The sequence below is a fragment of the Aythya ferina genome, assembly GCF_964211825.1.
Source record: "Aythya ferina genome assembly, chromosome: 4".
NCBI classification, from domain to species: Eukaryota; Metazoa; Chordata; class Aves; order Anseriformes; family Anatidae; genus Aythya; species Aythya ferina.
The window spans coordinates 7,011,623-7,039,098 of NC_140300.1; the positions used below are offsets into that span (position 1 = coordinate 7,011,623).

The following is a 27,476-nucleotide window of genomic DNA, read 5'->3' on the forward strand; positions in this document are numbered from 1 at the left end:
AAGGAGAAGCGCTGGCTGGGGAAGCTGCCAGGGAGGGAGGAAGAGCAGCAAACCGCGAATGGCACTCAGAGGGAGAGGGACTGTGGGGATAGAAAAGGGGGATAGAACAGGGCAAGGGACAGAAAAAAAGCAAGTCAATCTGGAACGAGGAAGGAAGCAGCCTAATTATTATTTCATTGATCAACTCCTGTTCCACCATTTTTGGTGGAACAAACTAAACCCCCGTGTACATTTGGAGACAGTTTCTGAGAAGGCAGATTTATATACGATTGCGAAAGAGAAAACAAGTTTAACAGGTAACTGTTATTGATATTAATATGATCCCTATTTAAAAAATAAACCAAACACCAAAATCTTAAAGTGGATTTTTACTCCAAACAACTAAGTTAACTCCCCTGATAGGATACAGATAACCCAGTTCCCACCACTCCCCATGATACAGTCTGACAAGCATAATGCTCAACTTCACAGAGCCATAAATACTATTTATAATAAAAGAGAACCTAGAAGGCAAAGTTTAAATGCATACTGTGTCCTCTCAGATGCAAATATCTATGACAGTCCTGAAAACAAACCGCTTTCTCTACTGCAGAGGGAATGAGGGGGTGTCAGTAAAACCTTATAAAAGAAGATTTCTGAAGAACTGCAATAAACGTCCTCAAGTACAAAGTCATTTCAGTACTTTGGGTCACTCTCAGTAAATGTCAGTATTCACTTAAGCACTGGCAGCCTTTTCAAAGGAATGAAACAGCCTCACCATCCAATTTGCCTTCCAAAACAGCAGTGAATACTTTGACCTGCGATGAAGTAGAGTCCTAATACATGTTATTATTTATTTGTGACCTTAAGCGAGTTACTTATTTTCCATACTTTAATTTCCTCAGCCATAAAAAGAGAATGACGAATAAACTCTTTGACATAAGGAAATCACTACAGAACTGAAAGTGAGGCATTACCCGATCTGATGAAAACTTTCCTTAACTAACACACATACTAAGGTATAACAGCATTTGCTAACGTCCTGCTTTTTACCCATTCCAGTGGCATTCAAATCCTAATTTCTTTTCCTTCTCACTACATGTGTTAAGACCTCTCAGCCTCCCTGCTTCTCTGAAAAAATGTAATCTCTGTGGTCTGTTGGTATCTGTCTCAAGGAACTACTACACAACCCTTTTTTTTTTTCCCCTCTTTATTTCCTTTATTGTCTAGCCATCTTAAAACAGAAATGTAAACTATCATCTTGTCCCTGAAACCCTCTTACGACCATCAAAAATCCCTCTTGTTTTCCAAAATGTTTACTGCCCAAGCGCTGACCCCTCACTTCCCTATGATCAGACATCACCACGCAAGCCGAGTTAATGCCAGATCTAGGCAAATTAACAGCTGTTATCTAAAATCTGCATCTTAATTAACTAGGCAATGCCATTTAGAACAGCCAGGAATATGCATTACAAATCTACAAACATTTTAGATGTTGCTTTAAACATGCAACCTCTAATCTTAAACCTTTTTCTGAAGATTTATTAAAACTACATTTCCAAATAAGGTATTCAACAAGCAGGACAAAAATAAAGATATTCTCTCCTGTACCTCAAATATGGTTTGGAAACAGTTATTTTTTCACTGCAAGTGAACAGTGGAAGTAAAAAGCGAACGCTTTTTTCACATGGAAGTAAGCAGTGCTCAGCACTTCATTAAATTGATCTACCTTATATTACTTTAACAATATGAAAATGGATTAGGGTTTGTGATTTTTGCTGCAGAAACCTATCACCTGGCAAACACTTTGTAAATTCAAACATTTTTGGACTTCATCACCCTTTTGACTTGCGAAAAGCTCTATTATGACAACATACTGGTTGCTAGTGAAAACACATTTTCCAGATAAATGACTGAGTTCACGAAGAATGAATTGGTTTGACGTGATAAGAAGAAAAGGAAGCAAACTTAAGTATATGAGCTGAATACACTCTTGTGAAGATCAACAGATTACCTGTTACTCATCAAGTTTCAGTTACTTTAAATACTTTTCCAAAGCTACATTTTGAGATGCACGTTCTGACTTTCAGTCTCAAGATCTGAAAAATTCATTTGCTACACACCGCTGATAAGAGAAAATATTTAGTGTTTCTAAGGAAAGGCATTCATGTCACTCAGGAATTCCCCAGCCTTGCTGCATCAGAAAAAAAATATGTTGATTTCAGTAAACAAAGCAGAAGACCATACAGATGGTGCAGCTGTCAGCATTCACCTGAAGAGCAGATTGCTCTTACCTATTAAGGGAGTGAAACAGCGTTTGTATTTCTTACTCTCCACCCACTATTTAGTCCTTGTCACTAGAATCTAGCTATTTCATGTATCACATGTCTGACAATGGCATGAGGCAGAGAACAGTAAGATAAAAACAACTTAAACATGATGAAAAATAGACAAGACAGAAATAAAGCATTATGTTACATTTTAATTCTGAATACATAAAAATGAGAAAAAAATGGCTGGGTTAAGTAGTTCTTTAAATGAAAGAACAGTATTATACTTCGATTATTGTTACTGGTTTTGACCCTTACAAATTAACTCTTTTTTACAAAAAATAGCATGTCAAATTACTTATGAATACAGAGAAGTTTTTATTTTTTTGCATTTGTTCTCTCATTACTTCCAGGTTCTCTTTCACTGCCACAATAGTGAATAGTCCTGGTCACATGCACAGCGAAAACACTGGTCTCCTTCAAGAGATGGTAAAAACCAGGTTGAAATTTGCATTCCGTTTCAGTAAAATTTTACTCTTTCAAAACTTAATGTCACAACAAAACAGACTTTGAGATTATTCCATCCCCCTGACTGCCAACTATAAAGATGGCTTTCTATATGACTGTGCAAGTGCATTAAAGAAGTCATGAACTATAAATTTTCCAACACTGATTCTAGCCTACAATTCAAGAATAACCTGAGAAGTCTTAACTATCCTGTGAGAAACAACTAATGAACTGAAAAGAAGGTGTTTGGAATGCAGATTTCCTGGTAGGAACAATTATTTTTTTCTTTTCCACTCTCCTATTCACATTAGAATTATTTCCTATCTAAAAAGTAGCTGAACAAAACAAGTTAGTGACATTCAGTCAGTATTGATGATGCCAAAAACAATTTCAAAGATCATTCTTGACTAATGTTCTATAGGGGAACAGCATATTCCTATATGGGGAGAGGGGTGAAGGTTAGACAGGAAATCTGTCTGCAGAGAGCCACTGAGGAACTACATGCAGGGCTTCAGAAGAGGGGATTCATCTCTTATGTTTGCCTGAAGCATGAGAATCAGCTATTCTAGCTTGCTGTATCATACAGAGTAAAAGCCTCTTCAATCTTCTCTTTCAGTGTTGGGGAAAAAAAAAAAAAAAAAAAAAAAAAAGGAAAAATGCAACAGTAGCTCTTAAAAATTTTCAAAGCTTTAACAATGATTTTTTAATTTTTTTTTTTACTGTATAACAATATTTTTCTTAGATAATTACAAGCTGAATTGTTTGTTGGTGAGTTCTCACCAAGAAGATGCTGACGTGAAAGGAACTACAGAAAAAAAGTTTATTCACCTAATGCCAGATGGGAAATTATTGTATCAGTATTATTTGCAAGTGGCTGGCTTTGTAAGAAAGTCAAAGAAAAGATCAAGTCTCCCATTATATACAGACACCAGGCTCTAAAATGTTTAAACAGTGCTACGTAAGAAAATGAAAAGCAAATAAGCAATTACAAGTTAGTGAAAAGGTTCTGAAAACCTGTAACAAGCCTGAGGATTACCATAATTAGCATAGAACGAGTCCAACGATGTATTTGTAGAGAAGCAGGAATATCGGTGCACCTCAGTTCAGCTGACAGAATTCCTTCACAGCTGAAGCGCACTCAGCAGTACACACAAACCACAGGCACTGTTCACAGAAGTGGATTTAGACACTCACCCAACAAGCCTTTAAGTTAATACTTTGATTGTACTTGTCTATCATGGATCTTCACTGAAGAGGAGGAAAATAAATTCCCCTGGAAGAGACCCCTGATTGCCCTCCTTTGCTGTCATATTTATTACGATTTTTTTTTTTTTTTTTTTTTTTTTTTTTTTTTACCTCCACAGAAGCTGGTTTCATCCTTCATCAGGTGAAGGAATACTTGACATTTGAGGCTTACTCTGCCAGCCAACAATAACTTCATCAAATTAATTCTACCTCTGCAGAAATATGGATGTGAAAAGGCTCTATTGCTGCCTGGAGAGCAGCAAAGATTTGGGGTAGATGCTAGGCCTTTGTGCTGAAAGAAGTCTCTGAAGAGAAAATTCAGGCATATGTGCCAGCTGGTATCCTCAGCTATCATCACAAAAAATGGGTATCCCTCTAAGAAAACGAGAAAACCTTTGACAATATTAAGAACAACTGGTTGTTTTACACCTGCCCAAATCATAGGTAAGGTACAAACTTTTGGGATAACACACACAATGCATTTCTTAAATTCATTTTCTAAATACATTTTTTGTTAGCATTTGTTCCAAAACTCTTTTCCAGCGTCAATTTGCAGCGCATGCAGCCTTCTAATCCAATCTGCACAATTCCTTGGCTAAGCAGAGAAGTTTGGCTGTGAGAAGAACTTCCAATCTGACACTAATATTTGGCTTTCCAGTTGAAAGCTTAGCAACAGTGTTTCCAAGAAGCATTTCAAAATATCATGTAATAATATAATTTTCCCTGATTTAACTCTCTCCATGAATCTAATTCAGCTGGTAAGCATATGGACAACATCCAGCCACAGATATGCTGCACAGAAACATACTTCAACGGATACATTTGTCTTTGTTCATCATTTATTACCTTAATGATCTGGTGGTCATTTCTAATCAACAATTAACCAAACTGCAGTGCCTAACGCATTTTCATAGCTAACACCGGATCTATTCATTATTTTAGAAAAAGAAGATATTTTAATAATTATTAAATTACATCTTTGTAATATTACCTTTTCGTGAATTTCTTGTGTAGACTGAGCATCACAAAATGCCACCGTGGCTACATCCTTCAGAATAGGCATTTCTACTGTACAATCCCTGCCATCCAGCAATGCTACCAAAGGGCGTGGGTGCATGGGCCCATTCATGATCGGAGGTCGAATGCCTATGAAGAAACAGAGAAGATGAGTTATTCAAGGGATGTAAATATAACAAAAACACATTATAGCTAGCCTCTTTATTCTGATGGCAGAAAAAGATTTAGAGCGAATAAAAACAGCAACAAATTTTATGGTTAACAAACATAGACCCCTAAAGAAAATGCCATGAAGGCTCAGGAGGCTGAACAATAAAAGATGGTCAAAAATGTTAAGGGAATAGCATAATTTTTTAAACAGACACCCTCACTGCACTATTAAGAAGTGTCTGTGCAATCTTATCCAAGATTCATATTTTGATTGGATTCCACACCTTTGTGAGCTCTAGACAGAGTGAGAACAATCTTGTCCAGGCTTGTAAGAACGTCGCTGATGGAATACCATACGCAATTCAGTAAGGAGTTGAGTATTCAATTTACATATATCACTATGATCTGCTGACACTAAAATTTAACTGAAAAAACCTACAGCAGCAAAAATGTGTATTTACTGAGGATCCACTGTCCAAGTACACAGGCTTAGTGCTAATCTACGTAGGCCTGCTTAAACTCATAAATTTTACACAATGATTCTGTAAGGTTCAAATTAATGCATCATACTTAATCCACCACTGAAAGCTCTCTGACAAAATGTGAGCAAAACGCCCATCCTTAAACCAGCATCACACTTGGAACATTGTAGAGTGACAAATAAACACGTTAAACATGTGGGGGAGAGAAAAATCAGTTCAAAGTGCAGCCTTAATTTATATCCTCTTTATGGCGTCTTAAAATGAAAAGTAATCCTTACAGCAGAATATTCAGAGAGCATCTTTTTACTGTATAGATGCTATAAATATACAAAAGTACTCAAGGGAATAATATTAAACCATTACATTTACACAAAAGTAGTTAAGCGTGGGTGGAAAAAAGGGACTTCCTGAAGAGAGAAAGAAAAATGAAAACAAGAATACAGTACATGATTTTTTGTCTTTCAAAACAAGTAGTTTTAAACACTGCAGAGTGAAGCAGGCTAGATATTTCTTGTATGCAAATGTCAACAACATACATTTGCTGCAGTGTGAATTTTAAAATTTTGCTTATTGCTTGGTAATATGAATTAGCCCAATATGAATGCAGAAGGACTGAGGTTCCCCAGCTACCTCCTATTAGAAATCCCTGCATCTGAAGCCTCAGACTGCATCACAAAGCAAGCCCTGAAAGACTCATCTGCATTGTAAGTGGATGGAAAATTAGTAGAGTCCCAGTTCTGCATACAAGATACCCAGTGAAGGAAAACAGCTGTTGGGAAAAGGGATTTTCACAAGTCAACAGAAGTAGCACATTACTTCCCTGCTGGGGCCAAGCCCAAATCTAGTGCTGAAGGAGCTGCACCAAGGAGATCATTACCTTCAGCCTCAATTACCTGTCTAGCCTGCACCCATAAATTTCATGTGCACCCCTACCCAATGCAGTAAGGCTCGGGCTAGGGCTTCCTGTCATCTGGCATTCAAGTTCTTTACCTCTTCAAATGGTTTTTAGACTTGAAGACAGCTCAACAAGGGTCACTGGAATTTTTCCTACATGCATGCACTTGCAGCTAGTGCCCTACCTGGAAAACTTATAAAAAGGGCAGCTGGCTTTAATTTAACTGTAACTGCATAATGCTTAATTGCTTATTCAGCAGCAAAAGGATCTTTCAGACTGAAGGCAGACAGACAACAGATCCTCACCAATCCTTCTGCATTTGATCACTGAACTACATTTGGTTCTTTTTCATATTAGTCTTAATGTCTTTCAACAACTGATTATGCCAACAGGAGTGCACCTGCAGCATTCTCACCATAGCAGACAGGCATTCAGATGTGAAAAGTATTCACCAACAAAGTTTTCCATGGGTACAACACTCATGGCAAATATTCTGCGTTACAAATCCATCGATTCTGGTGCACAGAAAAATCTCACCAATTATTTCTAAACCAGCGCTTAATATCCAACCACCAAAATGAAATGGGAGCATTTTTAATATCATTTTCAGAAATCCTGCATCTTACTAACTTACTGCTTGTTGTTACGCATTTGAACCAGAAGTGGCCACATAACCTTCATACAGTCATTTTTAATAAACTAACCACACACTAATAATGTGGCACAGGACAAACACAGCATGAATACACAATGCAAATGCTACATATTTATCCCAAGAATAATTACTATCTTTTAATGGGAACTTAATTATAAAACCCCATATTAAATTTACTTTGAAACACCCTAAAGTAAAGCATGTTACAGACTTGTTCATGTTTCTTTCAGAATAGTGTATGTAATAGCATTAATAAAATGCAATTATGTTTTGAAACATAAATGTAAAAATGACATTGCAAGCCCTGTTCATATTGAATATAATAACTGTGCTTGTTTTACAAGCGAGATGTTATGGTCAGCTTCTTAACTGTCAGTCCGGCAAAGCCAGGATTTCAATGACAAGTCTGAATCCAAGCTCAAGTAAATACGAGAAAATGTATAGAACTTTGATCCTAAAGCTGTTGAAAATGGAGGAAGAACATGACATAGTTCATTTCCCCCAGAGCTACAGCAGAAGCATCTCTGTCAACAGAGGAGTGCACACAGTCCAAAGAGATAACAAGATTAAAAGCTGTCCCCTTCAAGAATCACTCTTCCATCTAGAACTCTCTCAGAAAAATACAGTACCACAGGACTAACACAGCTCTTTAAAAAGAACAATTCATCTAAAATACCTAAGGCTGTGCTCTCTTTTTCCCTTAGGCCAGTGTAACTACCCATTTGAACCAAGGGACTCTTGTCTGATGTTGTTGCTAAGTAGCATGCCAGACCAAGCCCCAAAATATAAGAACTGAAGTCAGAAAAACAAGTGGGAGGGTAACCCTCCCCAGGAGTATCTCAGGCTTGTTAACAGAGTCCCCAGAACTCAAATATACCCAGTGACCTTGACCACAAAAACCCCACAAACCTTTGCTTGCCAAAATCCTCTCAGAACTTCAGCATGGACTTCCTGTTGCACAATCTTTCTGCCTAAATACCGTATCACTAAATCGCAGACAATAACTCAACACTTCAGTAAGCTCACAGTAACTTAATCACAGTGGCAGTCACTATTTAAAGTTTACATTTGCAAAGACACAGTTTCGCTATGAATCAGAACTGTTTGAACGAAAAACTACTTCTTTCACCATTTAGATATGTTCGGCCTGGTTCTTATCTAGAAATGTCACACTGCACCCCGTGCTTGGTTTTGCAGCAGACCCTTGGTGTGGCAGGATAAAGCAATGTGTATTTAACAGCAGTATTTTCCATTCCTGCATTAACAGTAAATCATGCAGCTCAGTGCCAGAGAGGAGTATGACTGTAAACTGGTCAAAAGCAACATTCAGAACCACAAGCACAAAACTCATTTTTTTTAAAAAATAAATAAATAAATTTCACTTAGTTGGCTTATTTAAGTATAGTAGCATTTTATATAACACAGACAATAACAAGTATACCATCCACCCCCACATCCTAGAACCTTTGTTAAGGGAAAACAATCTCAGTTTATCCTAACTTGAGACTTTCAGGAACCCCTACCAACCTGACATTTCTTAATCTGAGCTTGATTTCCGGGGTCATGAATTCGATTTCTCAATGCTTTACAATCTTCAGTATTCTGAGGCAAAATAGCAGCCTGTCATTCGATCCTCATTTCCATGTCTTTAACTTTTCTTGCAGCCTCCTGTAATCTTGAACCAAAGCTTTTAAACTTCTTATCCACTGCAACCTCTGTAGCCTGGATCGTGTTCAAATTTTTACTAAAAAATTAAACACAAACAATACATTAAAACAACATTAAGGGTCTGACTTGTGCTCACAGAAGCCAGGAAACTCAAAGTCAAAGCTTCTCACTGCATCTGCACCCTTCCCCATTTGGCTGCTGGTTTTTCACCACACCTGCTGTGCTGCCACCGGCCATTAACATACCAGGGACTGTCAGGACACACACAGCACCAGAGCAGGACAAGCAGGTGCATTGTAAAGAGACGTACCTGGACCAGTCGGCACCACTCTTGTGGCAAAGCTTTTGCCTAGGTGAGCAGGGATGCGAGGAGAGCATGTGATCTCCCGTAGCACCGTGCTGAGAGCCAAGCACCGGAGAGACTACCGAGGATGGAGTGAGAAGCCTTTACTCTGAACGTGGTGGTTGGCTGGGTAGAAGTCAGGCCCTTAAGGTTATCTAAATGTATTTAAGGAAAGCAAAGGCTACCCTCAAAGGGTTATCCCCAAAGGTTAGCCTTAAAGTATGCTCAATCCAGCTATGAGTGGGTTTGGGTTTTTTTGTTCCTCACTATGGAAATAATCTGGTGGTGAAGCTCTTGCCCCAGTAGCAGCTCCCGTGCCAGTGACTGCTGGAATTTTTCTAAAATAATACCACGTGTAGGGTGCATGTGGACAGAGCGGTCACAGCGTGGCGCACAGCTGTTATGGATGGACGGCAGAAGTGCCTTTTGAGACTGACAATTTGGACTAGCTGCTCTACAAAAACAGCGTCTAAACCCTTTTCTGGTCCAGCCTTTATGGAAAAAGCTTGAAAAATTCACACAGCAGCTTTCAGCCGTGTGCCTGATCGATCAGAGGTCAGCCCAGCGCTCGCAAACCAGAGGATCGACGAACTTATCCCTCAGCTCTTGTAACCAAAACCTGAGGGGGAGGCTCGCCAACTACCGCCTCCACACCTCTGCCTGTGTGGTGACTTACGAATTATCAGCCCAGCCTTAGCCCTAGATGTCTTTTTTTTTTTTTTTTGTTAAATACTTGAAAGAAAACAAAGACCTACCCAAGCGTGGTGGTTTCCTCCCCCTCCTGAGGCCTACCTGCCCCTCCTGAAACAAAGGCGCACCTCAGCGCGCCGAGCTGCCAGGGCACAGCGGCTTTGGAGGCCACTGGAGGGTAGGAGGGTTCGCCCTGACATATTCTGGGCCCTTTTAGCTTGTTTTAAGCCTTTCCCAAAACAGCCATTTATGTCAGGGGCCGACAGTAATTAAAGTCATCAGGCCGCACAACAGAGATCTCAAAGCAGTCTGTCAGCGTTCGCTGACATGAGAAAACATACCAAACGCAACAAGATAAGCTATTAAGAGTAAAGAGGATTAGCAATGTTATTTTCACATTTTTCTGCTGCTGATTAACATGACATCATTAGGATCACGACTGTCTCTCAAATAAGGCATACACGTTATAAGTAAAGGACATTGTCAGGTTTGTAGGCCCAAAGTTTGACCTACCTTTCATTTTCTTAAATCTGTTTGCAAAGTCCATGTAATTCTTTAAATGTGCTGTTCTTTTTTCAAAACAAATGCTTCAATGCTTTTTTCTGAAAAATACATCAATGCCAAAAAGCACAACACTTATCAGTAACCCTATAATGACAAACCAATAGTACATGAAATGGAGGACAGCAGCCTTGGGAAGGGGACTTTACATTTTCACGTTTCTGAGGATCCTCACAAGTGCAAGGATTAAACAAGCAGGAAAACTCCCTTGACAATGTCCTTTTAAAAGATTTTTCCCTACAAAACTTCCCTTACACACAGTAAAAACATCAAAGGGATTTCGGTTTTTAAAAAAAATGCAAACTGCTGAAAAATCTGATCTATATTTACAAAAACAAGACCCTAAAATGACAGGTTGGACATTCAACTAATTTACAATCTTGCACATGTAACACAAGACTAATCCCCTCTGGCATTTACCTTCGCTTTATATTCTTACCTAGGCTATAAATGTAGTCAGAGCTGTCACTTATTTACCAGGAGTCCTCCAAAAAAATACCATGTTTTTTTAAAATAAATGTTAATATTAATTCAAATAAAGAACAAGTTGTCAAAACAAACAAAAAATATCCCTCTCAGAACATGAACACAGAAGCTGTTATGAATTAGATTTGCCAAAATGCGCTATTAAAATTCCCAGAAACGCCATACTTAAAAAGCATATGTTATGGCTCCTGACACGTAATGCATTTTTAAATTTTGGACTTTGTTTTGGTAGGCTCGTTCCTGTGTGTGCCGTGACCTCAGGTGACATTTAGATTCGAGGTAGAACAAAACTAAAAAGCAATCAAGTAGAAATAAACTTTGAAATGAAATGCAGGTACACGGATCAGTGAAATACATGTAGATGCGAGAGGGGAGGGGGAAAAAAAGAGTGCTTACCAGCATGTAAATATGCTGAATATGCAAAACAAATGTCCTGATTCCACCAGAATCAGATCCAGCATCTTTTGGCATTGCCTTCAGCAAAAGCAGGTTGTCATCTCCCATGACTTGGGATGTGGGATTAAGACTTTGGGTATGGGGTAAATATACAACAGCACCAACAAGCAGAGCATACAAAAAAGTGGTAGCTAGCCTTGCAAGCCTGAATTTCTTAGTAGATGACTTTTTGTCTTTTCTCATTAAAGGTTTCTAACTATGCTTCTTAAGATTGTGGGAACCTGCTGTAAATCTTCCTGAAATTAATGGGAACAATCCCAAGATGATTTTCAAAGGAATAAGATTTGGACTTCGTAGCATACATGTAAGAGAAAACTAAGCATTAGCTTCACTTAAAGCATATGTACAGTCTCTGAAGTCTACAGGGCTTGGAAGTGAATGCTAAGCACCCTGAAAAAGCATAGATGATGAATACTATAGCACTCTGTGCTTTTTTATTTACCTAAACCCAGTAAAAACAAGTCATCTTCCTTCTTTTCTTTTTAATTTGCAAGAGACCAAGAAAAATAGAAGTGGTTTCCGGCGCTGTGCTGACCCAATGATGTGCACAGCAGTCACACCCACATATATCCTCTTGCTAATTGCAAAGACTGAAATACACCCAGCCGCTCTCCGGGACACTCGCTGCTCTTTCCCTTACACAAAATACATAAGCAACAGCACTGCTATCTCTAATTACCACCCTCATCCACAGACTTCCACGGTAGAGACTTATGAATGCATCACATCATTATTTTACCACTTGTGAGGAATCAGCATGGGTATCCCAAGAAGATTTCTACAGCATCCAGTACAAAGCCCTAAGCAGAGAATATTTCCATGCCACCAGCTTATTTGATCTTCCCTTTTAATATTATCTGAAGAAAGTAAGCCAGTAATTTCTGTTTATAAAATGTCACATTTCCCTGCTGTTCCTGGGACCTGGAGTCATGATTTCTCATTACTCCTCCACAGTGACACAAAAAAATAAATGTGTCATTCTCAGATATTAGGCTGATAACTATGTGGATGAGCATTTCTGTTGTGTCTTTTTTATTAGTGTTCCCTAACCTGTCTTTATTAAACATCTAGTAATTCTACGCTTATTTGTCGGATACCTGGCAGCATGTACATGAAATCCTAAATGCTTGTCAGGGTACATAGACAGATGTCCCACGTGACAGATTTTGAAAGCCAGTGATCAGAAATAAAGTTCTGTTAAGGGGAAATAAAATCATCTGGCATCACTTTCTACTAATTACACGTGTACTTCAAACATCCAGGTGAAAACTGGAAGTATTGCACATCTGTCAAAAAATTACTCAACGTATTCAGGAGCAGGCTGTAATGATATGCCTAATCTTCACCAATACTTTTCAAAATAGGAACAAAACCAATATGAATCACACCTATTTAATGTCAAATGAACAAGCAATAATAACATAATGAGTTGCTGTAAAATGTTTTAATTGTCTAACAAGGTTTAAAAAGCAAAAGCAAATGACAATATTCAGTAACTACTACATCAAGTACTAAAATAAGAAAGCACAAGTGTCAGCAATAAAACACACAGAAGAAAGAACATCGCAGAAGCCCCATTTTCAAGTAACAGATGCATGAAAGCAAGCCCCAGAGAAAGGCAAAAACATTTTAAAGGACAGTTGAAAGGTCTGCTTCGAGTATTTTTAGCTGCAGTAAGTAACAAGAAAAGGAAGAAGGACGGGGAAAAAAAAAAAATCAGCGATGGTGGAACTGCCCTGAGTACACTCCCATCAGTCCCAGCTGCAGAGAGCTCCTGGCTACGGCTGCCAAATTTGTTCCTGTAACTCCAGTTTTGAGATGGCTGCGAAGTGCCCCTGCCTGCAGGCTGTGCCTGAGGCCAAAGCTATTTGGGAACCAGCAGAAGCCCCCTATGACATGCACAAGGTGGGAATCGGCACACTCCAGCCCTCACTTATGCCCACACCAAGTTCCAGGCATCGATTTCCCCTTACTGGCGAGGCCACATCCCCAAAATAGAGAACCGAATGCATGAATCAAGCCTGCACTGGAGGCATCCCCGCAGCACACCTGGGCACAGAGCTGCTGCCACCTTGGCGCGGCCACCAAAGAGGCTGGGGGGGGAGCAGCCACCCACCCTCACACACCCAAGCTTTTAGTTTAAAATACAATGGAACTTACATTTCAGCCCATAAACTTTATAGGTTGGTGGGTGTGACTTGAAAAAAAAAAAAAAAAAAAAAAAGGCAAGAGAACTCCTGCTGACAGGAACTGGAAAAACAATCTGCTTCAACTATTGTAATAGGAGCAGCATGATTAACTCCCCGAGCCATTCCAGTAACAATACGGACCATGCCAAGACTTACTGAAACACTTTCCACAGAAGGACGCGGTCCTGGAGATTTTGAGGACAATGCATCGGATACAGAGCACAAGCCCGGAGGGGCTGGCACAACAGAGCCACACGGCCACGCAAAGCGCGATCCATCAGCAGCCCCTAGCCTAGCTCCTTCACCCATGTGTTCAATATAAAGGAAGCAATGCTTTTATTTCTTACTTTGTCATCTTATCAGGATCAGCATCATGGCCGTGAATTGCATAAAAGCTGAGCAGCCACATAACGTTAATTTACAACGTAATACACTCAAGGAGCTGCTCTTGATTCGCCTGTAAAATATTATGTATTTGAACTAGGAAGAAATAAAAAAGACTTTTTTCCCCCCTCTCCTCCTAAAATGTTGCTCTTACAGTAAGCTGTATTATTACAGCAGGTTTGGATTTGTTTTAAACCACCACCTGAGCTGTAAGTACGCTTGGGGAAAAAAATACCATCTACTAGCGCTATCAATACAGCCGCTTTCGGAGCATTAATTTCACATGATGTTTGAGCGGCGCTGCCAATAATGTACTACAAAATACGACAGACTATATTCAGAAGTTATAATGGCGACTCTTGGTGCTTTTCTCTTATTTTAGATGTTGCACAGGATGCTGTCTCCGAGAAAGAAACCCAATAACCCAAGCAAAGCCAACATCAAAGGCTTCCTTTATTCCGATCCCAAACACTGAAAGCAATTTCTCTAACAGCACACCTGTACTTTGACCAAGAACGTTAAACTATTACCCGGGGCACTCCTTATTTTCCTTATCAAAAAGGATGAAGATAAGCAAGTGTGGGGCCTTGGATAATCAAATTAGTTTCACAAGGTTTAATTTTTTGAGATCAGCGCAACACATTCCACTGATACTAAAAATAACAGTACCGAAGTATTCTGCCTCTGGAGCACAGTTCTCCATTTACTTTGTAAGGTTTTTTTATGTGTATTGTTAGGAAAGCATCTAATGCTCTTCACTTTCAGCTGAAAATCATGGTGCTATTATTGTTAGCTATCTCAGAGTGACAAAAATACTACAATTCTCTTGGGTAGGGATGCAAAGAGGGGAGGGGAGCTAGGCACTTTCCTTAAGATTTACAGCTAAAATTCTCCAAAGCCTGCGCTATACATATGTACATATATTTAAGACCAGTGTAATTAAAAAGGGGGAGTTCAACACAGTATTATGGTTTCTGGTAAATGAGGCTAACACGCTCTTTCCTCAGTTACACTCCCTTGTGTTTTCCTGAAAGCCAAAGCAACCCTGACTAACACCCAACCAGTGTAAAGGGCTCCTTAAAGCTCTTCTGAATTTCTCCCCCTTTCTGGTTCCTCCCACAGCCACTGACCTCTGCCATTCTCCATCAATATTAAGCAAACGGCTGATGAGGATTGCAAGCTGGAGAGCCCTTCTATCATAAAAACGGGAAAAGGAGAAAGTCTGCAGCACGATGAAACCAAAGTCTTGCACCTACCTCCCATCCTGGGTACGCAGGAACCTAACCCATGCTAACCGAACCGACCTTGAATACAGAGGATTTTCTAAAAAAGATGTTCATTTTGAAGGTAAGCAAACAGGATGTATGAAAATGACAAGCTCCCTGAGAACGGGCCAGTAACAACAGCCAAAGTGCCAAATAAAACAGGCAGTTTAAGGCAAAGGCTGGGTTTATATTATCGTGTTACATTTAATCATAATATAATAAAAGCACATGATGTAAGAGAGCTGTTCTACTGAGCTTTTCTTCAAGTAGATTTTGAGTTTCAATTACAAAGGCTCTGGTCCCAATATCACAGTTAAAGCTGTACTGAAAAACACAGTTAAAACTGGGACTTATTCCCATGACTTGATGAGACAAGCAAAATATTTCTTCCCACACATACCACATACTAAAGGGGTTTATAGAAGGTTTTTGAACGCTTTAAGTTATTTCCACTGATCTGGTGAGAAGTCAGAAGTGTTTAAAAATGACCCGTATTTGCATTTTTTCACTAGGCTTTATAGCATTTATTTTAGTCTCTGTAGTTTAACCATTTTCAACTTGAAAAGGGTTCATTCACAGGCATAAAAATGCTTTGTCTGCAGATAAAGGCTTCAAATTATCAATTTTTCAGGGCACAAATCATGTCCCATCTCTCTAAATTGCATAAAGCCTTAATCAGCGCTAAAACAGCAGCTCCAAGAAAGTGTTATAAAAGGAATTATCGATTCTGTTAAGAGTCACAAGATCTTAAGGCGTAAGGGTACCCTTCATTCATCACACAGGCAAGATTTCTAAACAGGTCATCTTTCCTACCGTGCATTCTTGGTGTGATCCAGCACTGTATTTTGGAAATGAGTTCACAATTACCTTTCCTAGCAAACAGCGTCAAGATGTCAGTTTGCAGTTTTATTCTTGCCTTCTCCATCTATGCCTGATCTTAAAAAAATCAACTTGTGATAGCGCCCGTGTCCCCCAGCCTGCAGGCAGAGACATTTAGGAAGCCTGCCCACGGCGCACATGTGCGTCACCCAAATGTCATCTCCCCCTCTCGCTCTGACAGCCTCAGAGTTGTGCAGCACGGCAGTTTGTGAGAAATGGACAGTTACCGAAAGGGACCGCAGCGACTTCCTTTCAAAACAAAAGAGAGAGTGACAACAGATCGAGAAGCGAGCTAAGTGGAGACTAGATAAATGTATTAGACTCGAGGAAGAATTTCCAAAATCAGGCAGCCTGTTCTGTGCCATTTCTATGTACCCTGAAAGCAAAAACAGGAGGAATGTCAGCAGCAGGGCAAACAGTGCCGTGCTGGACAGCTTGCATGGGCATCACGTTTCTAAAAGCACTCCGGCACAGGAAACGCTCAAATCACTTTGAATTTTATCATCAAAAGATAAAGGATCACCAACTTCACACAAATACCTAAAATCTATATTGAAACTGCTTCTGGTGTTTGAAAAATGAATGCAGCAGAGATGCTGGAAATCAAAGTCTAACTGCTTCCTGCTGCCTGCAATTCCTGAAAAAACAGAAGGAAATTACAACTTTTTGCTTGCTAGCTGCAAAATATTTATCTGACAACCCCCAGAAATCAAGAGCATTAGACTATTTTCTAAAATGTGGCTAGAAAACACAAATCCTTGTTCCTGAGGCTGAGAAACAACAGCAGAACAGGCAGATCTTCGCAAGAGACCGATTTGTCCTTATTTTCTGGATGTAAAGCAAACCAAATTAGAGCAGGCGTATCACTGCAAAAGTAATAAATTGAGAAATTACTACTTCTGCTCCCTATCTTTGGTTACTGCCACTTTTTATTTTTGTTTTTATTTGTGTTTATTAGGTACTTTGATAACATACTTGCTATTTCACCAGAGTGAATTCAGAGGAAATTTCAGCTCTCATGGTATTTTCCTCAGAGACTTTATTCCAAAAGATCAATCTTTTCTTTCCTTCTGTCCCTTCTGGGTCAGGACTGTCATCCCGGTTACGAAGAAGGGAAACGAGTGCTGAGAATAGCAGATGAAATCTGGAAAATAACTCGCAGTGAAAAGCCAACATCCACAGGCACCCCAGACAAGGATCATTTATCAGGTCTGAACCTCACAGCACATAAAATATATGGTAGCTACAAGGGGTGGACGAGCTGGTGCTGCTCGGAGAGCGAAATGCTTTAAGAGGCAACTCCACCTGTATGCACTTGCAATTAGTTTTTGGAAAAATAATTAATTAGCATCATTATTTCTTACACAGGTTACATCACTGTAATATCTTGCAAAATGTGTCCCTCTGGAGCTTTTCTGAGCTGCTACTCCGAGTAAGAGTACCAATGCCATTCGGGCTTCCTAGAAGTATTTTCATCAGGAATTTGCTTGCCAACAACTCCTGAATGCTAGTGACTGTGAAATTACCTGGCATGCAAATTGCAACATAGCAACTTGTTAACAAAATGCCATGAAACCCCCTTATTGCATTATTCCCTCGCAGACAACCAACTTTGGGGAAGGCATCATACAAAGTTAAAAGACAAGGATCTCCCAGCAGCCAAATGGCTCGTACGATGAATGGAAATACTGAAAACTGCACAGCTAATAAAAGACATTTTTCCCTCGAAGAATACAAACCTTTTTCTGGATACAGTTTGACACCTATGTTTTGACACCTTTCTTTCCATACTTGTTCTGTAAGTGGTTCTCCAAACGCTTAGATAAAATACTCAAATTAAGCCGGCCTATTTATTTTTTAATGCCTGTTAATCAAACAAGAGCTGTGGTAACAACTTATGTCAGAAATGCTAAAGGGACAACACAGTTGGTAGTTTAATTCTCTGGGAGGTCTGTGAAACACCCACAGAAGCCCATGGGAGCGTTCCCCAGCAGAAGAGGAACTGATTTCAATGAGGACAGCATCCAACCTGTCCATAAACAAACTCAAGACAAACCTTCTCTTCCCACTGTTGTATAAAGCTGGGATCAAGCGACAGCAAGCGTACTCAATGTACTAGCTTTGTCCTGAAATCTGGGGGCACCTAACCCCAAACCGCACAACTGGCAGCTGCTACGTGAGCTTACGTCTTCTGTCGGGCAGAACCGAGAGCTGGGAGCGCTGCAGGAGAACAACCAAGGACAAAGGAACAAGGACAGCCACTTGGACAAACAACTGAGAACACAGAAAGAAGCTAAGCCGAGTACTGAAAAAAATGAGTTGCAGAGAAAAAATACGAGGTGATCAGTCAAACCCAGAAGAAAAAAAAAAAAAGTAATTCTGCATGGCAATTAAGGCAATGAATAGCGTATTTTTTTCCCCACCGTGGTTCTCTCTGCTGCCTTTCCCGGATCAGGAGTGCCATCAGGCTCTTCAGGGGAGGACGGGAACCAAAAAAGAGCAGTTTACAACAGCCGGGGAAGAAGGACATCCTGTCTCCAGTCACTCTGACAAGTACACCGAGATGCTGAGAGGGTGGGACATATTTATTTTTTGCTCTTAACAAGATCTATTTGTTTATCAGAGAGAATGTAGTAGAAGGGGGGTGGGAAAGCGGGGAGAGAAATGGGTTTATTCTGTGCCTGTGATGAGATGCTGTCACACAGGAAGCGGCACAGCCTAACTTCTTTCACAGCTGCATCGGGGTTAGTGAAAATCTCATCTGTAAACTGCCAAGAGTGAGACAGAAAGCCCTCACCTCCTGTACTGAAGTCTTTCTGCAAAGAAAACAGTATGTGAAACAGTTAAGAGCATTATCGATTGAATTTGTTTGTTTTGCATGCTCCCTATGAAACAGTTACCGAAACAAAGCGTTGGAAGTCTGGAACGGGATGAAGAAGTAAGAGCCAAAGTAAATTAATTCAAATCTTATTTTTATTCCACATATCCAATCTGTATAAGCTCTTCAGACAACGGTCTTAGCCATTAGAAATTAAAATGAGGTTCAACCTGATCCTAAAGGAGTTGAAAGCTACTACCCTGAGAGCAGACAATCTGCACCTGCTTATAATATGTCTTAAATGAGGTATTTAGTTACCTATACTTAAAATAGTACCTGATCCGGCAGTTTCAGATTTCTATAAATGTGAACACAGGCCGATAGTCCAGCTATTCTTCATTATGAAGACGTGTGACAGTGCAACTTGTTTTTCCCCAAGCAGCAGGCACTGAAGCGTCCCGTCACCACTGCAACTGTGAGCAGAGAAGAGCCTACAAATTCACTTCTGCCCATACCGAGGTATTCCAGAAACCACAAACCCCACTAACTCAAGTCACAGAACAGCAAAAAGTATTCCTCCATTTTCTTCACTACTGATCAAAGCAAACTGCTAACTTCTCTTCAAGCGAAACTCAGCAAACCCCTCTAAGAAAACAGGGCTCTTCAGAAATCAAAAGAGGAAGAGTAATTAAAGTAAGGTTCGTGAAAAAAAGACTGAGTTTGTGAAAAGTGTTATAGGCTTTCTGGTTTTAAAGTAAGATTTGGTGTTAGTCTTTGCTTCACTGTACTGTCAAGCTATCTATATAGAAATTATTTTTATACCAAGTATTGCCGTGTTAATATGGTGTATGTGAAGCAGCAGAGTACTTTGTTTTTTTCCACTTTAAAAAAAGTACATTTTTCCCCTTAAGACAGAAAGAAAGATAATTTATGTTGCGTCGGAAAGCATGCAAGTATTAATGATGGGGAATGATGAAGAACATAAATGGTTTCCATTTTCACATTCAAAAACAAGTACCTGCAAATTAATGCTAAAAGCAACTGGCCTATAAAGCAGCCATGTTTCCATGCCAACTGATCACAGAAATACATATAATTCAACAACAAAAAAAAATGAATAACCTACAAAACAAGAAAATAAAAAGAAAGCAGAAGTGCTGGAAATCAAGACCCTGACCATACCCAACTATTTTACAAGAATAGCAAGGAACACAACAAAGGATGCAATTTAAGACATGAATGGTATACAGCTAATGGCACTTCATCATTACAATACTTCTAAAAGCTGTCATTCTCTAGTCAACAAGAAAAACAGGATACAGAACACCTCTATTAAGAAGGAGGGAACACTCGCACAATAGTAGCAATTCTTACGGAGGTTTCACAGTTGGTAGACATGAAAGCGCAAGTTACTATTCAGTGCACATCTTTCATTAGGATTTTATTTTCTGTCTTCGTCTAAGGTCTCGCTTTTTGTTCCCTATTCACACCGAGTTGCACTGGGGTTCTGCAATCAGGCAGCAGAGCTGCTTGCAGGGTAAGGCAGCCCGCTGCTCGAGGGTTAGCTGCAAAACCAAGGGCACTGGGAACAGGCAGATACTCATCTGCACCCCAGCGGCTCACATGCTGATGTGAACACACATATCTGACGTAATTAATACGTTTTACGTGTATGGAGGAGTTTGGCTTCTGAGATGATAAAAGGATGCTACCGCTTTGTGCTACAGAAAAAGCAAAGTTTGAAGTTTGTGCTGAAAATTAGGGAGCACGTAGTCCACACATGCATGTACGTGTGTTTGTGGAATAACCAGGCTTACTTTATGCAAGGAGGCAAGGAAATGTTAAATAGAAAAGAATGCTATATATCTAAATATAGCCAGTTCCAAGATACTGGCATTTATGTCCAATAAAACCCGCAGTTCAAGTATTTGTTCTTTACAATGTAGAGAGAAAAATAATCTCCTGCTAACAGGTCCATAAAACCTGAGTTCTAAATGAATACAAATTGAAGACAGGACAATAGATTTCTGTTTCCTAATGCGCCTGTATTTTAGCCAAGTAAGCAACAGTGCTTTTCTTCCTACTTAGTTTCTGAAAACATATTAAGAGGCATTAGAGGTTTAAAACTGATGAAAAATCGTGGTCACAGATCTGAGAGTTGGAAATCCCACCATGAATACATCTTAGTGCACTTGTATTTTACTGTTTTGCTGTATTTTGAATAAGAGAACAGAAGGTTACAAGTGCTCATACTGATCCTAGTGATTCCATAATTATGTGACTGTACAGACGACACGACAACGGGCCTTCACTGCATGGAAAAATGGAAAATCTACATATAATGAACTTTACGGTCATTTACTAGTTTCGGTGAGCATAAGGACCTCGGGGACATCAGTGAATGAAGGGGAATAATTACATGGCCTTGTCGCAACCTATCCAGAAAGCACAATAGATCGAGTTTCACCGGTGACTTTCTTCTTTTGTCAATTCAGAACTCAGCAAAAATGGAACTTTTAGATGTGACACTCACTTGCTACCCTTTTAAACAAGCATCAGTAATAAAAAACCTTCAATTTTCTAGGAAAATAGCCTTTCAAAGGCAAAAAGGCGTTCTTGTAGAAAATGATCAAGCTGAAAAGATCTTAAATTACTAAGATGATTTCTAATAAGAACAACGTTTATACGACAGCTCAAGAAAGCTATAGACATTTAGCAGCTCCAAAATTCTCCACGTTTCTGATTCCCTTTCCCCAAACTGTCCCTAGATGGCCACAGCTAACCTACCCAGTATTACTAGTTTTTGGAGTAGCTCAAAAATAATCATTCAGCTGGGTGGAAAGGCCGCTATTCCTGCACAGCTCTTCAAGAGTACGCTATTACTTTGAGACACTGCTATTTAAGAATCAAAAAGAAAATTGCACAAATACTTAAAGCATTGAATATTCTTAGTAGATCAAACCATGTATGCAAAGTTACGCACTTTGCAATATTTTTTGCAGTACATAAACTGCTTAGCGACTCTGGAAGTTCAAAGATGTGAATTCTGACAAGCAAAAAATGTATTTATAAAATCTGATGAGGCTTTAGGATTATAAAAGTTACCAACGCTCGAAGCAGTAGCGGTGACTGCAAGCTGGGAGCCAGCCAGAGCCGCCAGCTGCACGCCCAGCTCCTCGCCTGCTCTTTCTGAAGGACCAGGGGTGCACAAAGCTGAGCAAGAGGAAAGGGCAGATCTGCTTCTCACCCCTTCACCTCTTCTCAGCCACTGTCAGAAAGACACCACTGCTGTACAGACACCTCTCTAGTGAGCTTCTGAAAGCTTCTGAAAGTTAGTTCTGTACTCGCTGCCTCGTTTCACTACCACACATGAGGTCATCTCTGGATTACACTGATTTTTCATACAGTGCTGCCTCAGGCAACATCCCAAATGGTAACAGAACAGGACGCCACAGAGCCATGGCATGGCCGAGGCTGGCAGGGGCCTCTGGGGCCTTCTGCTCCGAGCCCTGCCCCAGCAGGGCCACACCGAGCAGGGGGCCCAGCCCCAAGTCCAGGCAGCTCCTGGAGATCCCCAAAGCGCCCCCCCAAGGCTCTGGGCAGCCTGTGCCAGGCTCTGAGTTTAGGGACATTGGTGGGACCCCCCCCCCATCTCTCTTCCCCAGCCCTCGGCCTCTCCTCACAGCAGAGGCGCCCCAGGCCCTGCAGCAGCTCGGGGGCCTCAGCCGGGCTCTCCTCAGCAGCTCCCTGTTAAATAACATATTATTTAAATATAAACAGGAAAACAATAATGACATGAAATCGTCAACAAAGCAACAACCGCGAGGGCAAACGGCAAGGCTTCCACGCTCAGCAATAGCCGTGCCACAGCCTTGGCCGGCCCGGTGTTTATCCTGCAAGAACGCTGCCCTGAACTTGCCCATTAGCCCACAAAAAAAAAAAAAAAAAAAAAAAAAAGGTATTGTGGGAATGTTAACTTTCACCTGGCTGCCTTCCAGCTGCTGGCAGGAAAAAAAAAAACTCCCTTTTTTCAAATTTTAGCCAACTGAAGGATACTCTGCATTTTTCACATTTCCCAATGACTCCCAACTATGTATAAACACAGGCATTGAACGAAATCCATGTAAAATGGGTGCAATAACACGACCGGCTACCCTGCGGAAGAATGAATTGAGGGGTCTCCCGTCCAAACCAAACAGTCAGACTCGTATTTCACAAAGCACGACAGCTTTCAAAAAAGCCAGCGCATTTCTAGAATAGCAGAAATGTTTGCCGTGCCCGTAAGAACACTTACTGGACGAGGCGAGCGGGAACTGGAACCGAGCCGTGCTGATCCCAGCAGCACGGAGCCGTGATGCAGACCTGAATGAAGTGATGGTGATGCTGTTTGAGTGACGAAGATGCTGTTTGAAGCCAGTATTCTGTCGTGTAATTAATGAGGGGGCTGCTTATCTCATGTTTGGATGGGCCCCCGTGACAGAAACCGCAGCACAGCGAAGAGCCTGGCACAGCAACAGGGCAGGCTGGGGGAAGACCCCAAAACACGACTTGCGAAAATCCTCTTTCTGTGTCAAACAGCAGGCAGTTCTCTCGCTCTTTTCCATCTGGCACTTCAAGGAGCTGTCTCTACTCAGCAGTCGTCTTGAAGTTTTTAATAGTCACACAACGTGCAAACTCCAACTGAAAGAAATTATCCCTTACTTCTTCTCTTCCAAAGTTCAACTGTTAAGTAAAAATAGCTCGCAGTCATGTCTCTGCTCCAAACCTTCGTATCCCTGCAGGGTCGGGAGTACTGGGTGCTAGCACAAGTGTTTCAGGGCACAGCATAGCTGCAGCCTCAGCACTCAGCAGTGTTTTGCTGCTTTCTTTGCATGCGTGTCCTGTCAAGCTAATTGGCAAAATACAGCTTCCCAATTCAAATATAGATGATGGTTTGGGTATGGGGCTTTTTTTTGTTTGTTTGTTTGGTTTTCTTTATTTGAAGAGAAAGAGCTTTCGTAGCGGAAAGTACATTTTTAATTTAAAAAAGCGAGGCTTTCAATCACAGCAGCTTGTTTTGTACGGAGCTGTGTTCTGTCAAGCCACGGGCTGTCTCTTCCTACATGTACGCGCATTTACTTTAACTCAGGCCACAACTGAAAGCACACTGCTTCACCTCCCAAACCCTTTACCTGTAAGTAAGCAAAACACAACATCTACCAAGCACCGACTCAGAGCAGCATTAAGAAGAGAATCGTACTCGAGTTTGGTGTTTTCACAAGTAAGGTCACCAGTTATCTGCATTTAATGCACAGCAGGCTACTCACAAGTGAGAGAAGAGCACCAACACCAGCACGCTTACTGGCACTGCTGCCTCTGCTCCCCTCTCTTCCAGTCCTCCAGTCAGTAATTTGACCGAATTTCCCCTAAAGTCAACAAGTTCACACTTCACCTTATTCACTACTCACCCAAGATTTTGATCAATGCTCAACTGCTATAACTAAAGAGGAAAAAATGAAGTTCAGGAGTTGGAGGAGGCAATTCACTTCCCATATTGGTTATTAATTTCCTAATATAGGTGCTTCAACTGAGTTCCCTATGTGAAGAGGTACAAATCCCCCCCAGGAGCTGTACTCACACTAAAGGACACTCGGACACCAGACCACGAACGCTCAATATAAGTCATTGCAGAGTACCACCTTCTGATTTGGCTTCCCCGATTCCTCAGCATCCTAATGCAAATGTGAAAGAGTTCAAACAGGCAGGCACTAGCTTAACTAACTTGATTTAAAATTGCACTTAATTAAATGTGAGCAGTTTCCCAGGTATCATAAGGCGTATTCATGGACTGCTTCTTTCACTATGCATTTTTGTGATCAAAGAACCCTTAGATATGACAGGAGGTTATTTACTATTTATAAAAATAATCCCTGTTTAATGTTCTGTTTGAATTAGTCTTCTAATATGAAAACTAATCTTTACTAATTCTCTTTGAAAGTCTGAGAGAGAATTAGATGATTTCTGAGGCCCTTTTTATTCCTGCACAAAAAACACCCTCATTTCAATAGCTGCTAGAATTGCACACTTTGAAAACTTCATCATTTCTATACGATAGTATCCCTAAGACAGGCAAAAAAGCTTCATTTTCTGTTTCTTGGTTTGTTTGTTGTTTTTTTTCTTTAATTTTATGGTTTTAAGAAAATATTTTCCTTTTAGAACATGAGCACTAATTTTGTCAACAGATCGTTTTCTTGAGCTACAAAGCTCAAAAAAATCACCAAAAAAAAATTTAACAGGCTGACAAACAAGTCCAGAGCAACGATCCTAACAAAGTCATCAAAACAAAGGCAAAATAAAGCAATAGTACACACAGTACTTTAGTTTCTAACATACCAACTCAGTAAAATATGCTGTTTTGTAAAATTTATTTATTCACTGAACTAGGAAAAAAAGATTCATGGTCTTGAAGAGCTCTCATAATCATAATTCTTTCAGTTGAGAGACAGAACTTGTTCCTCAGCTGCAAGTACTGAGCCAAAACAATCTCTGGACAACACGTAGGGTTATCCTGCAGTAACTTTGGCTCGGTGTATAGGATGCAGCCAGGAGCCTATGGATTTGCAAGCCCCCTCCAGTTCCCCCTTTGATACCAGTTGGAAGTGGAATGACTCCACATCCTGCAGGATCAGAAATCAAATTCTGCAAGGAGAGGAAAAGTTGCGCCTGCAGCTTTCTGTTCTCCGGATTCCCACTTAAAATCCTCTCTTATTGCTTGCTCTAAGGAGCTCTTTCTCGCTGCTGAATACATAATGCTAGATTTAAATTTTAGATGGCTGCAGGGTGGTCATGAGATAAATACCAAGTGTATTTGTATGCCTCTGTATTTACAGTAAGAAGGAAAGTCATCTGGATTCAAGGATTCAAAACATGAACAAAGACATGGTAAGAGAAAGCCTTGAACAGAGGACTGCCAAATACAAACAACATACACAACTAAACCCGAAAGGCAACAACGCATTGTGAAACCCTTTCAAAACCATACAATACTATGGGAATTAAGTAAACTTAAAACTCCCCTGCAATACTCTCGTCATAGCTAATTTGTGATTTCCTGTACTCTCAGTACTAAGAGCACAATGGAGCCTCTATTGTGAGCCTCCTCCCACAAGCTTTTAAAAAATGCAAGACATTCTTTTTATCTAGACTGGCGTGGCTAAAATACATCCAGCTCCACGCAGATAAAAAAGTTATTTTCTTAGATGTTGCTTTTGCTTGCAAAAAAAATAAATAAATAGAAGTCTGCTGCCTCGCTGAGCTGAGGCCGAAGATCACAAAGGAGCAGGGCTTTGGTAGCTATGCTGCTGCCCACCAGACTCCACCATGGCAGATGCAGGAGGCTGCTTTAGTTTTAGGATAAGAAGAGAAGGTCCCACACGAAGAACTATCTGGAAACTTGGCACAATTCATACAGGCAGTGAGGACTCACAGGAGCTGAAAACAAATCAAGCAAAGTTTGATAGAGCCAATGAGTGAAGTGACTGCAGTATTAACCACAGATCTTGACTGAGGGTGAAGGCAGCAAGTCTTTTTGGTGCAAATTACTGGAGATAATGGAAATACATGTAGATGCTACTTTTTTTCATCTTCAAGCATCCCAAAAGTTCATGTAAACAAGCCTAAATGAACAAGCCCTTCCACACCAAAACCCTGCAGCAGAAGTGAAAGACAGAAAGCTTGGCACAAGGCAGTGAAAAAAAAAAAAAAAAAAAAAAAGGAGCTCCGCTAGCAGAGGTCTGCTTTTAGCACACAGGAGAGAACTCGGTGAGGATGTAAAAATCAAACCTAAAATGCTGCGGAGGCTCTGGGCAGCACCTCCAAGCTCTTTCTCACCCCAGAAACTGTACATTATGAGGACGTGGCTAGCCAGTTCCAGGCAGCATGGGAACTCACCCATACAGCACAATTACTGAAGATCCCTTCTCTCAGTAATGCTGATTATACCAACGGGAAAATCAACAGCATGAGAAAGGCTGTGATACACATTAATACTATTCAGCGAAGCACCAGACACGCATTAAGATGGTTGGTAGACCACAAATGTGAAAACGCTCATTACCCGGTTGAAAATAAACAGCTTAACATATCTGCTACAACACATTAAAGAGAAAAAATATTTAAATATCAGTTTAAGAGTTTGGAGCCTGGCTTGTGGTTATCTCTGCTAAACACTTTTGTGTCCTGCATGACTCTGCAAAGAGTAAAGCTACGTACTCAGCAAGAGACAAGCTGGCTGCAACCATCTAATGAAATTTGACTCATCTGGGAATTCCGACCAAGGGCTCCGCACCAGTTTCTGCTAAGCCACGCGTTTTCTGTAGGAGACTGAGAACGACGGGCTGCAAATATGGGAGAAGGAGCAGTCATTCTGGATGGTTTGGCTGAAAAATCAGCGCCTCAGTCTGCGAATTCATATCTGGGTAAAACTCCTGCAGCAGCCAAGAGAAACTTTCTGTTTCTGTAAGTTAAAGGCAGTGGGAAGGGAGGGAGTAGGGAAAGCA

General features: G+C 40.5%; 1 protein-coding gene across 15 annotated transcripts in view; it reads right to left on the reverse strand.

The window, feature by feature from the left end:
- The window catches only part of CTBP1 (C-terminal binding protein 1), a 228,920-nt gene that overhangs the window by 33,545 nt on the left and 167,899 nt on the right, over positions 1-27,476 (reverse strand). For 9 of the 15 annotated variants that reach the window (XM_084517286.1, XM_084517278.1, XM_084517287.1 and 6 more), the window contains one exon: positions 4,993-5,147. In XM_084517286.1, the coding sequence (XP_084373412.1) occupies positions 4,993-5,147 (155 nt within the window). Of the gene's footprint in view, positions 1-4,992; positions 5,148-8,727; positions 8,945-10,414; positions 10,502-27,476 lie in introns of those variants that run through there. The other 6 variants (XM_084517292.1, XM_084517280.1, XM_084517282.1 and 3 more) reach the window with 3 other exon arrangements.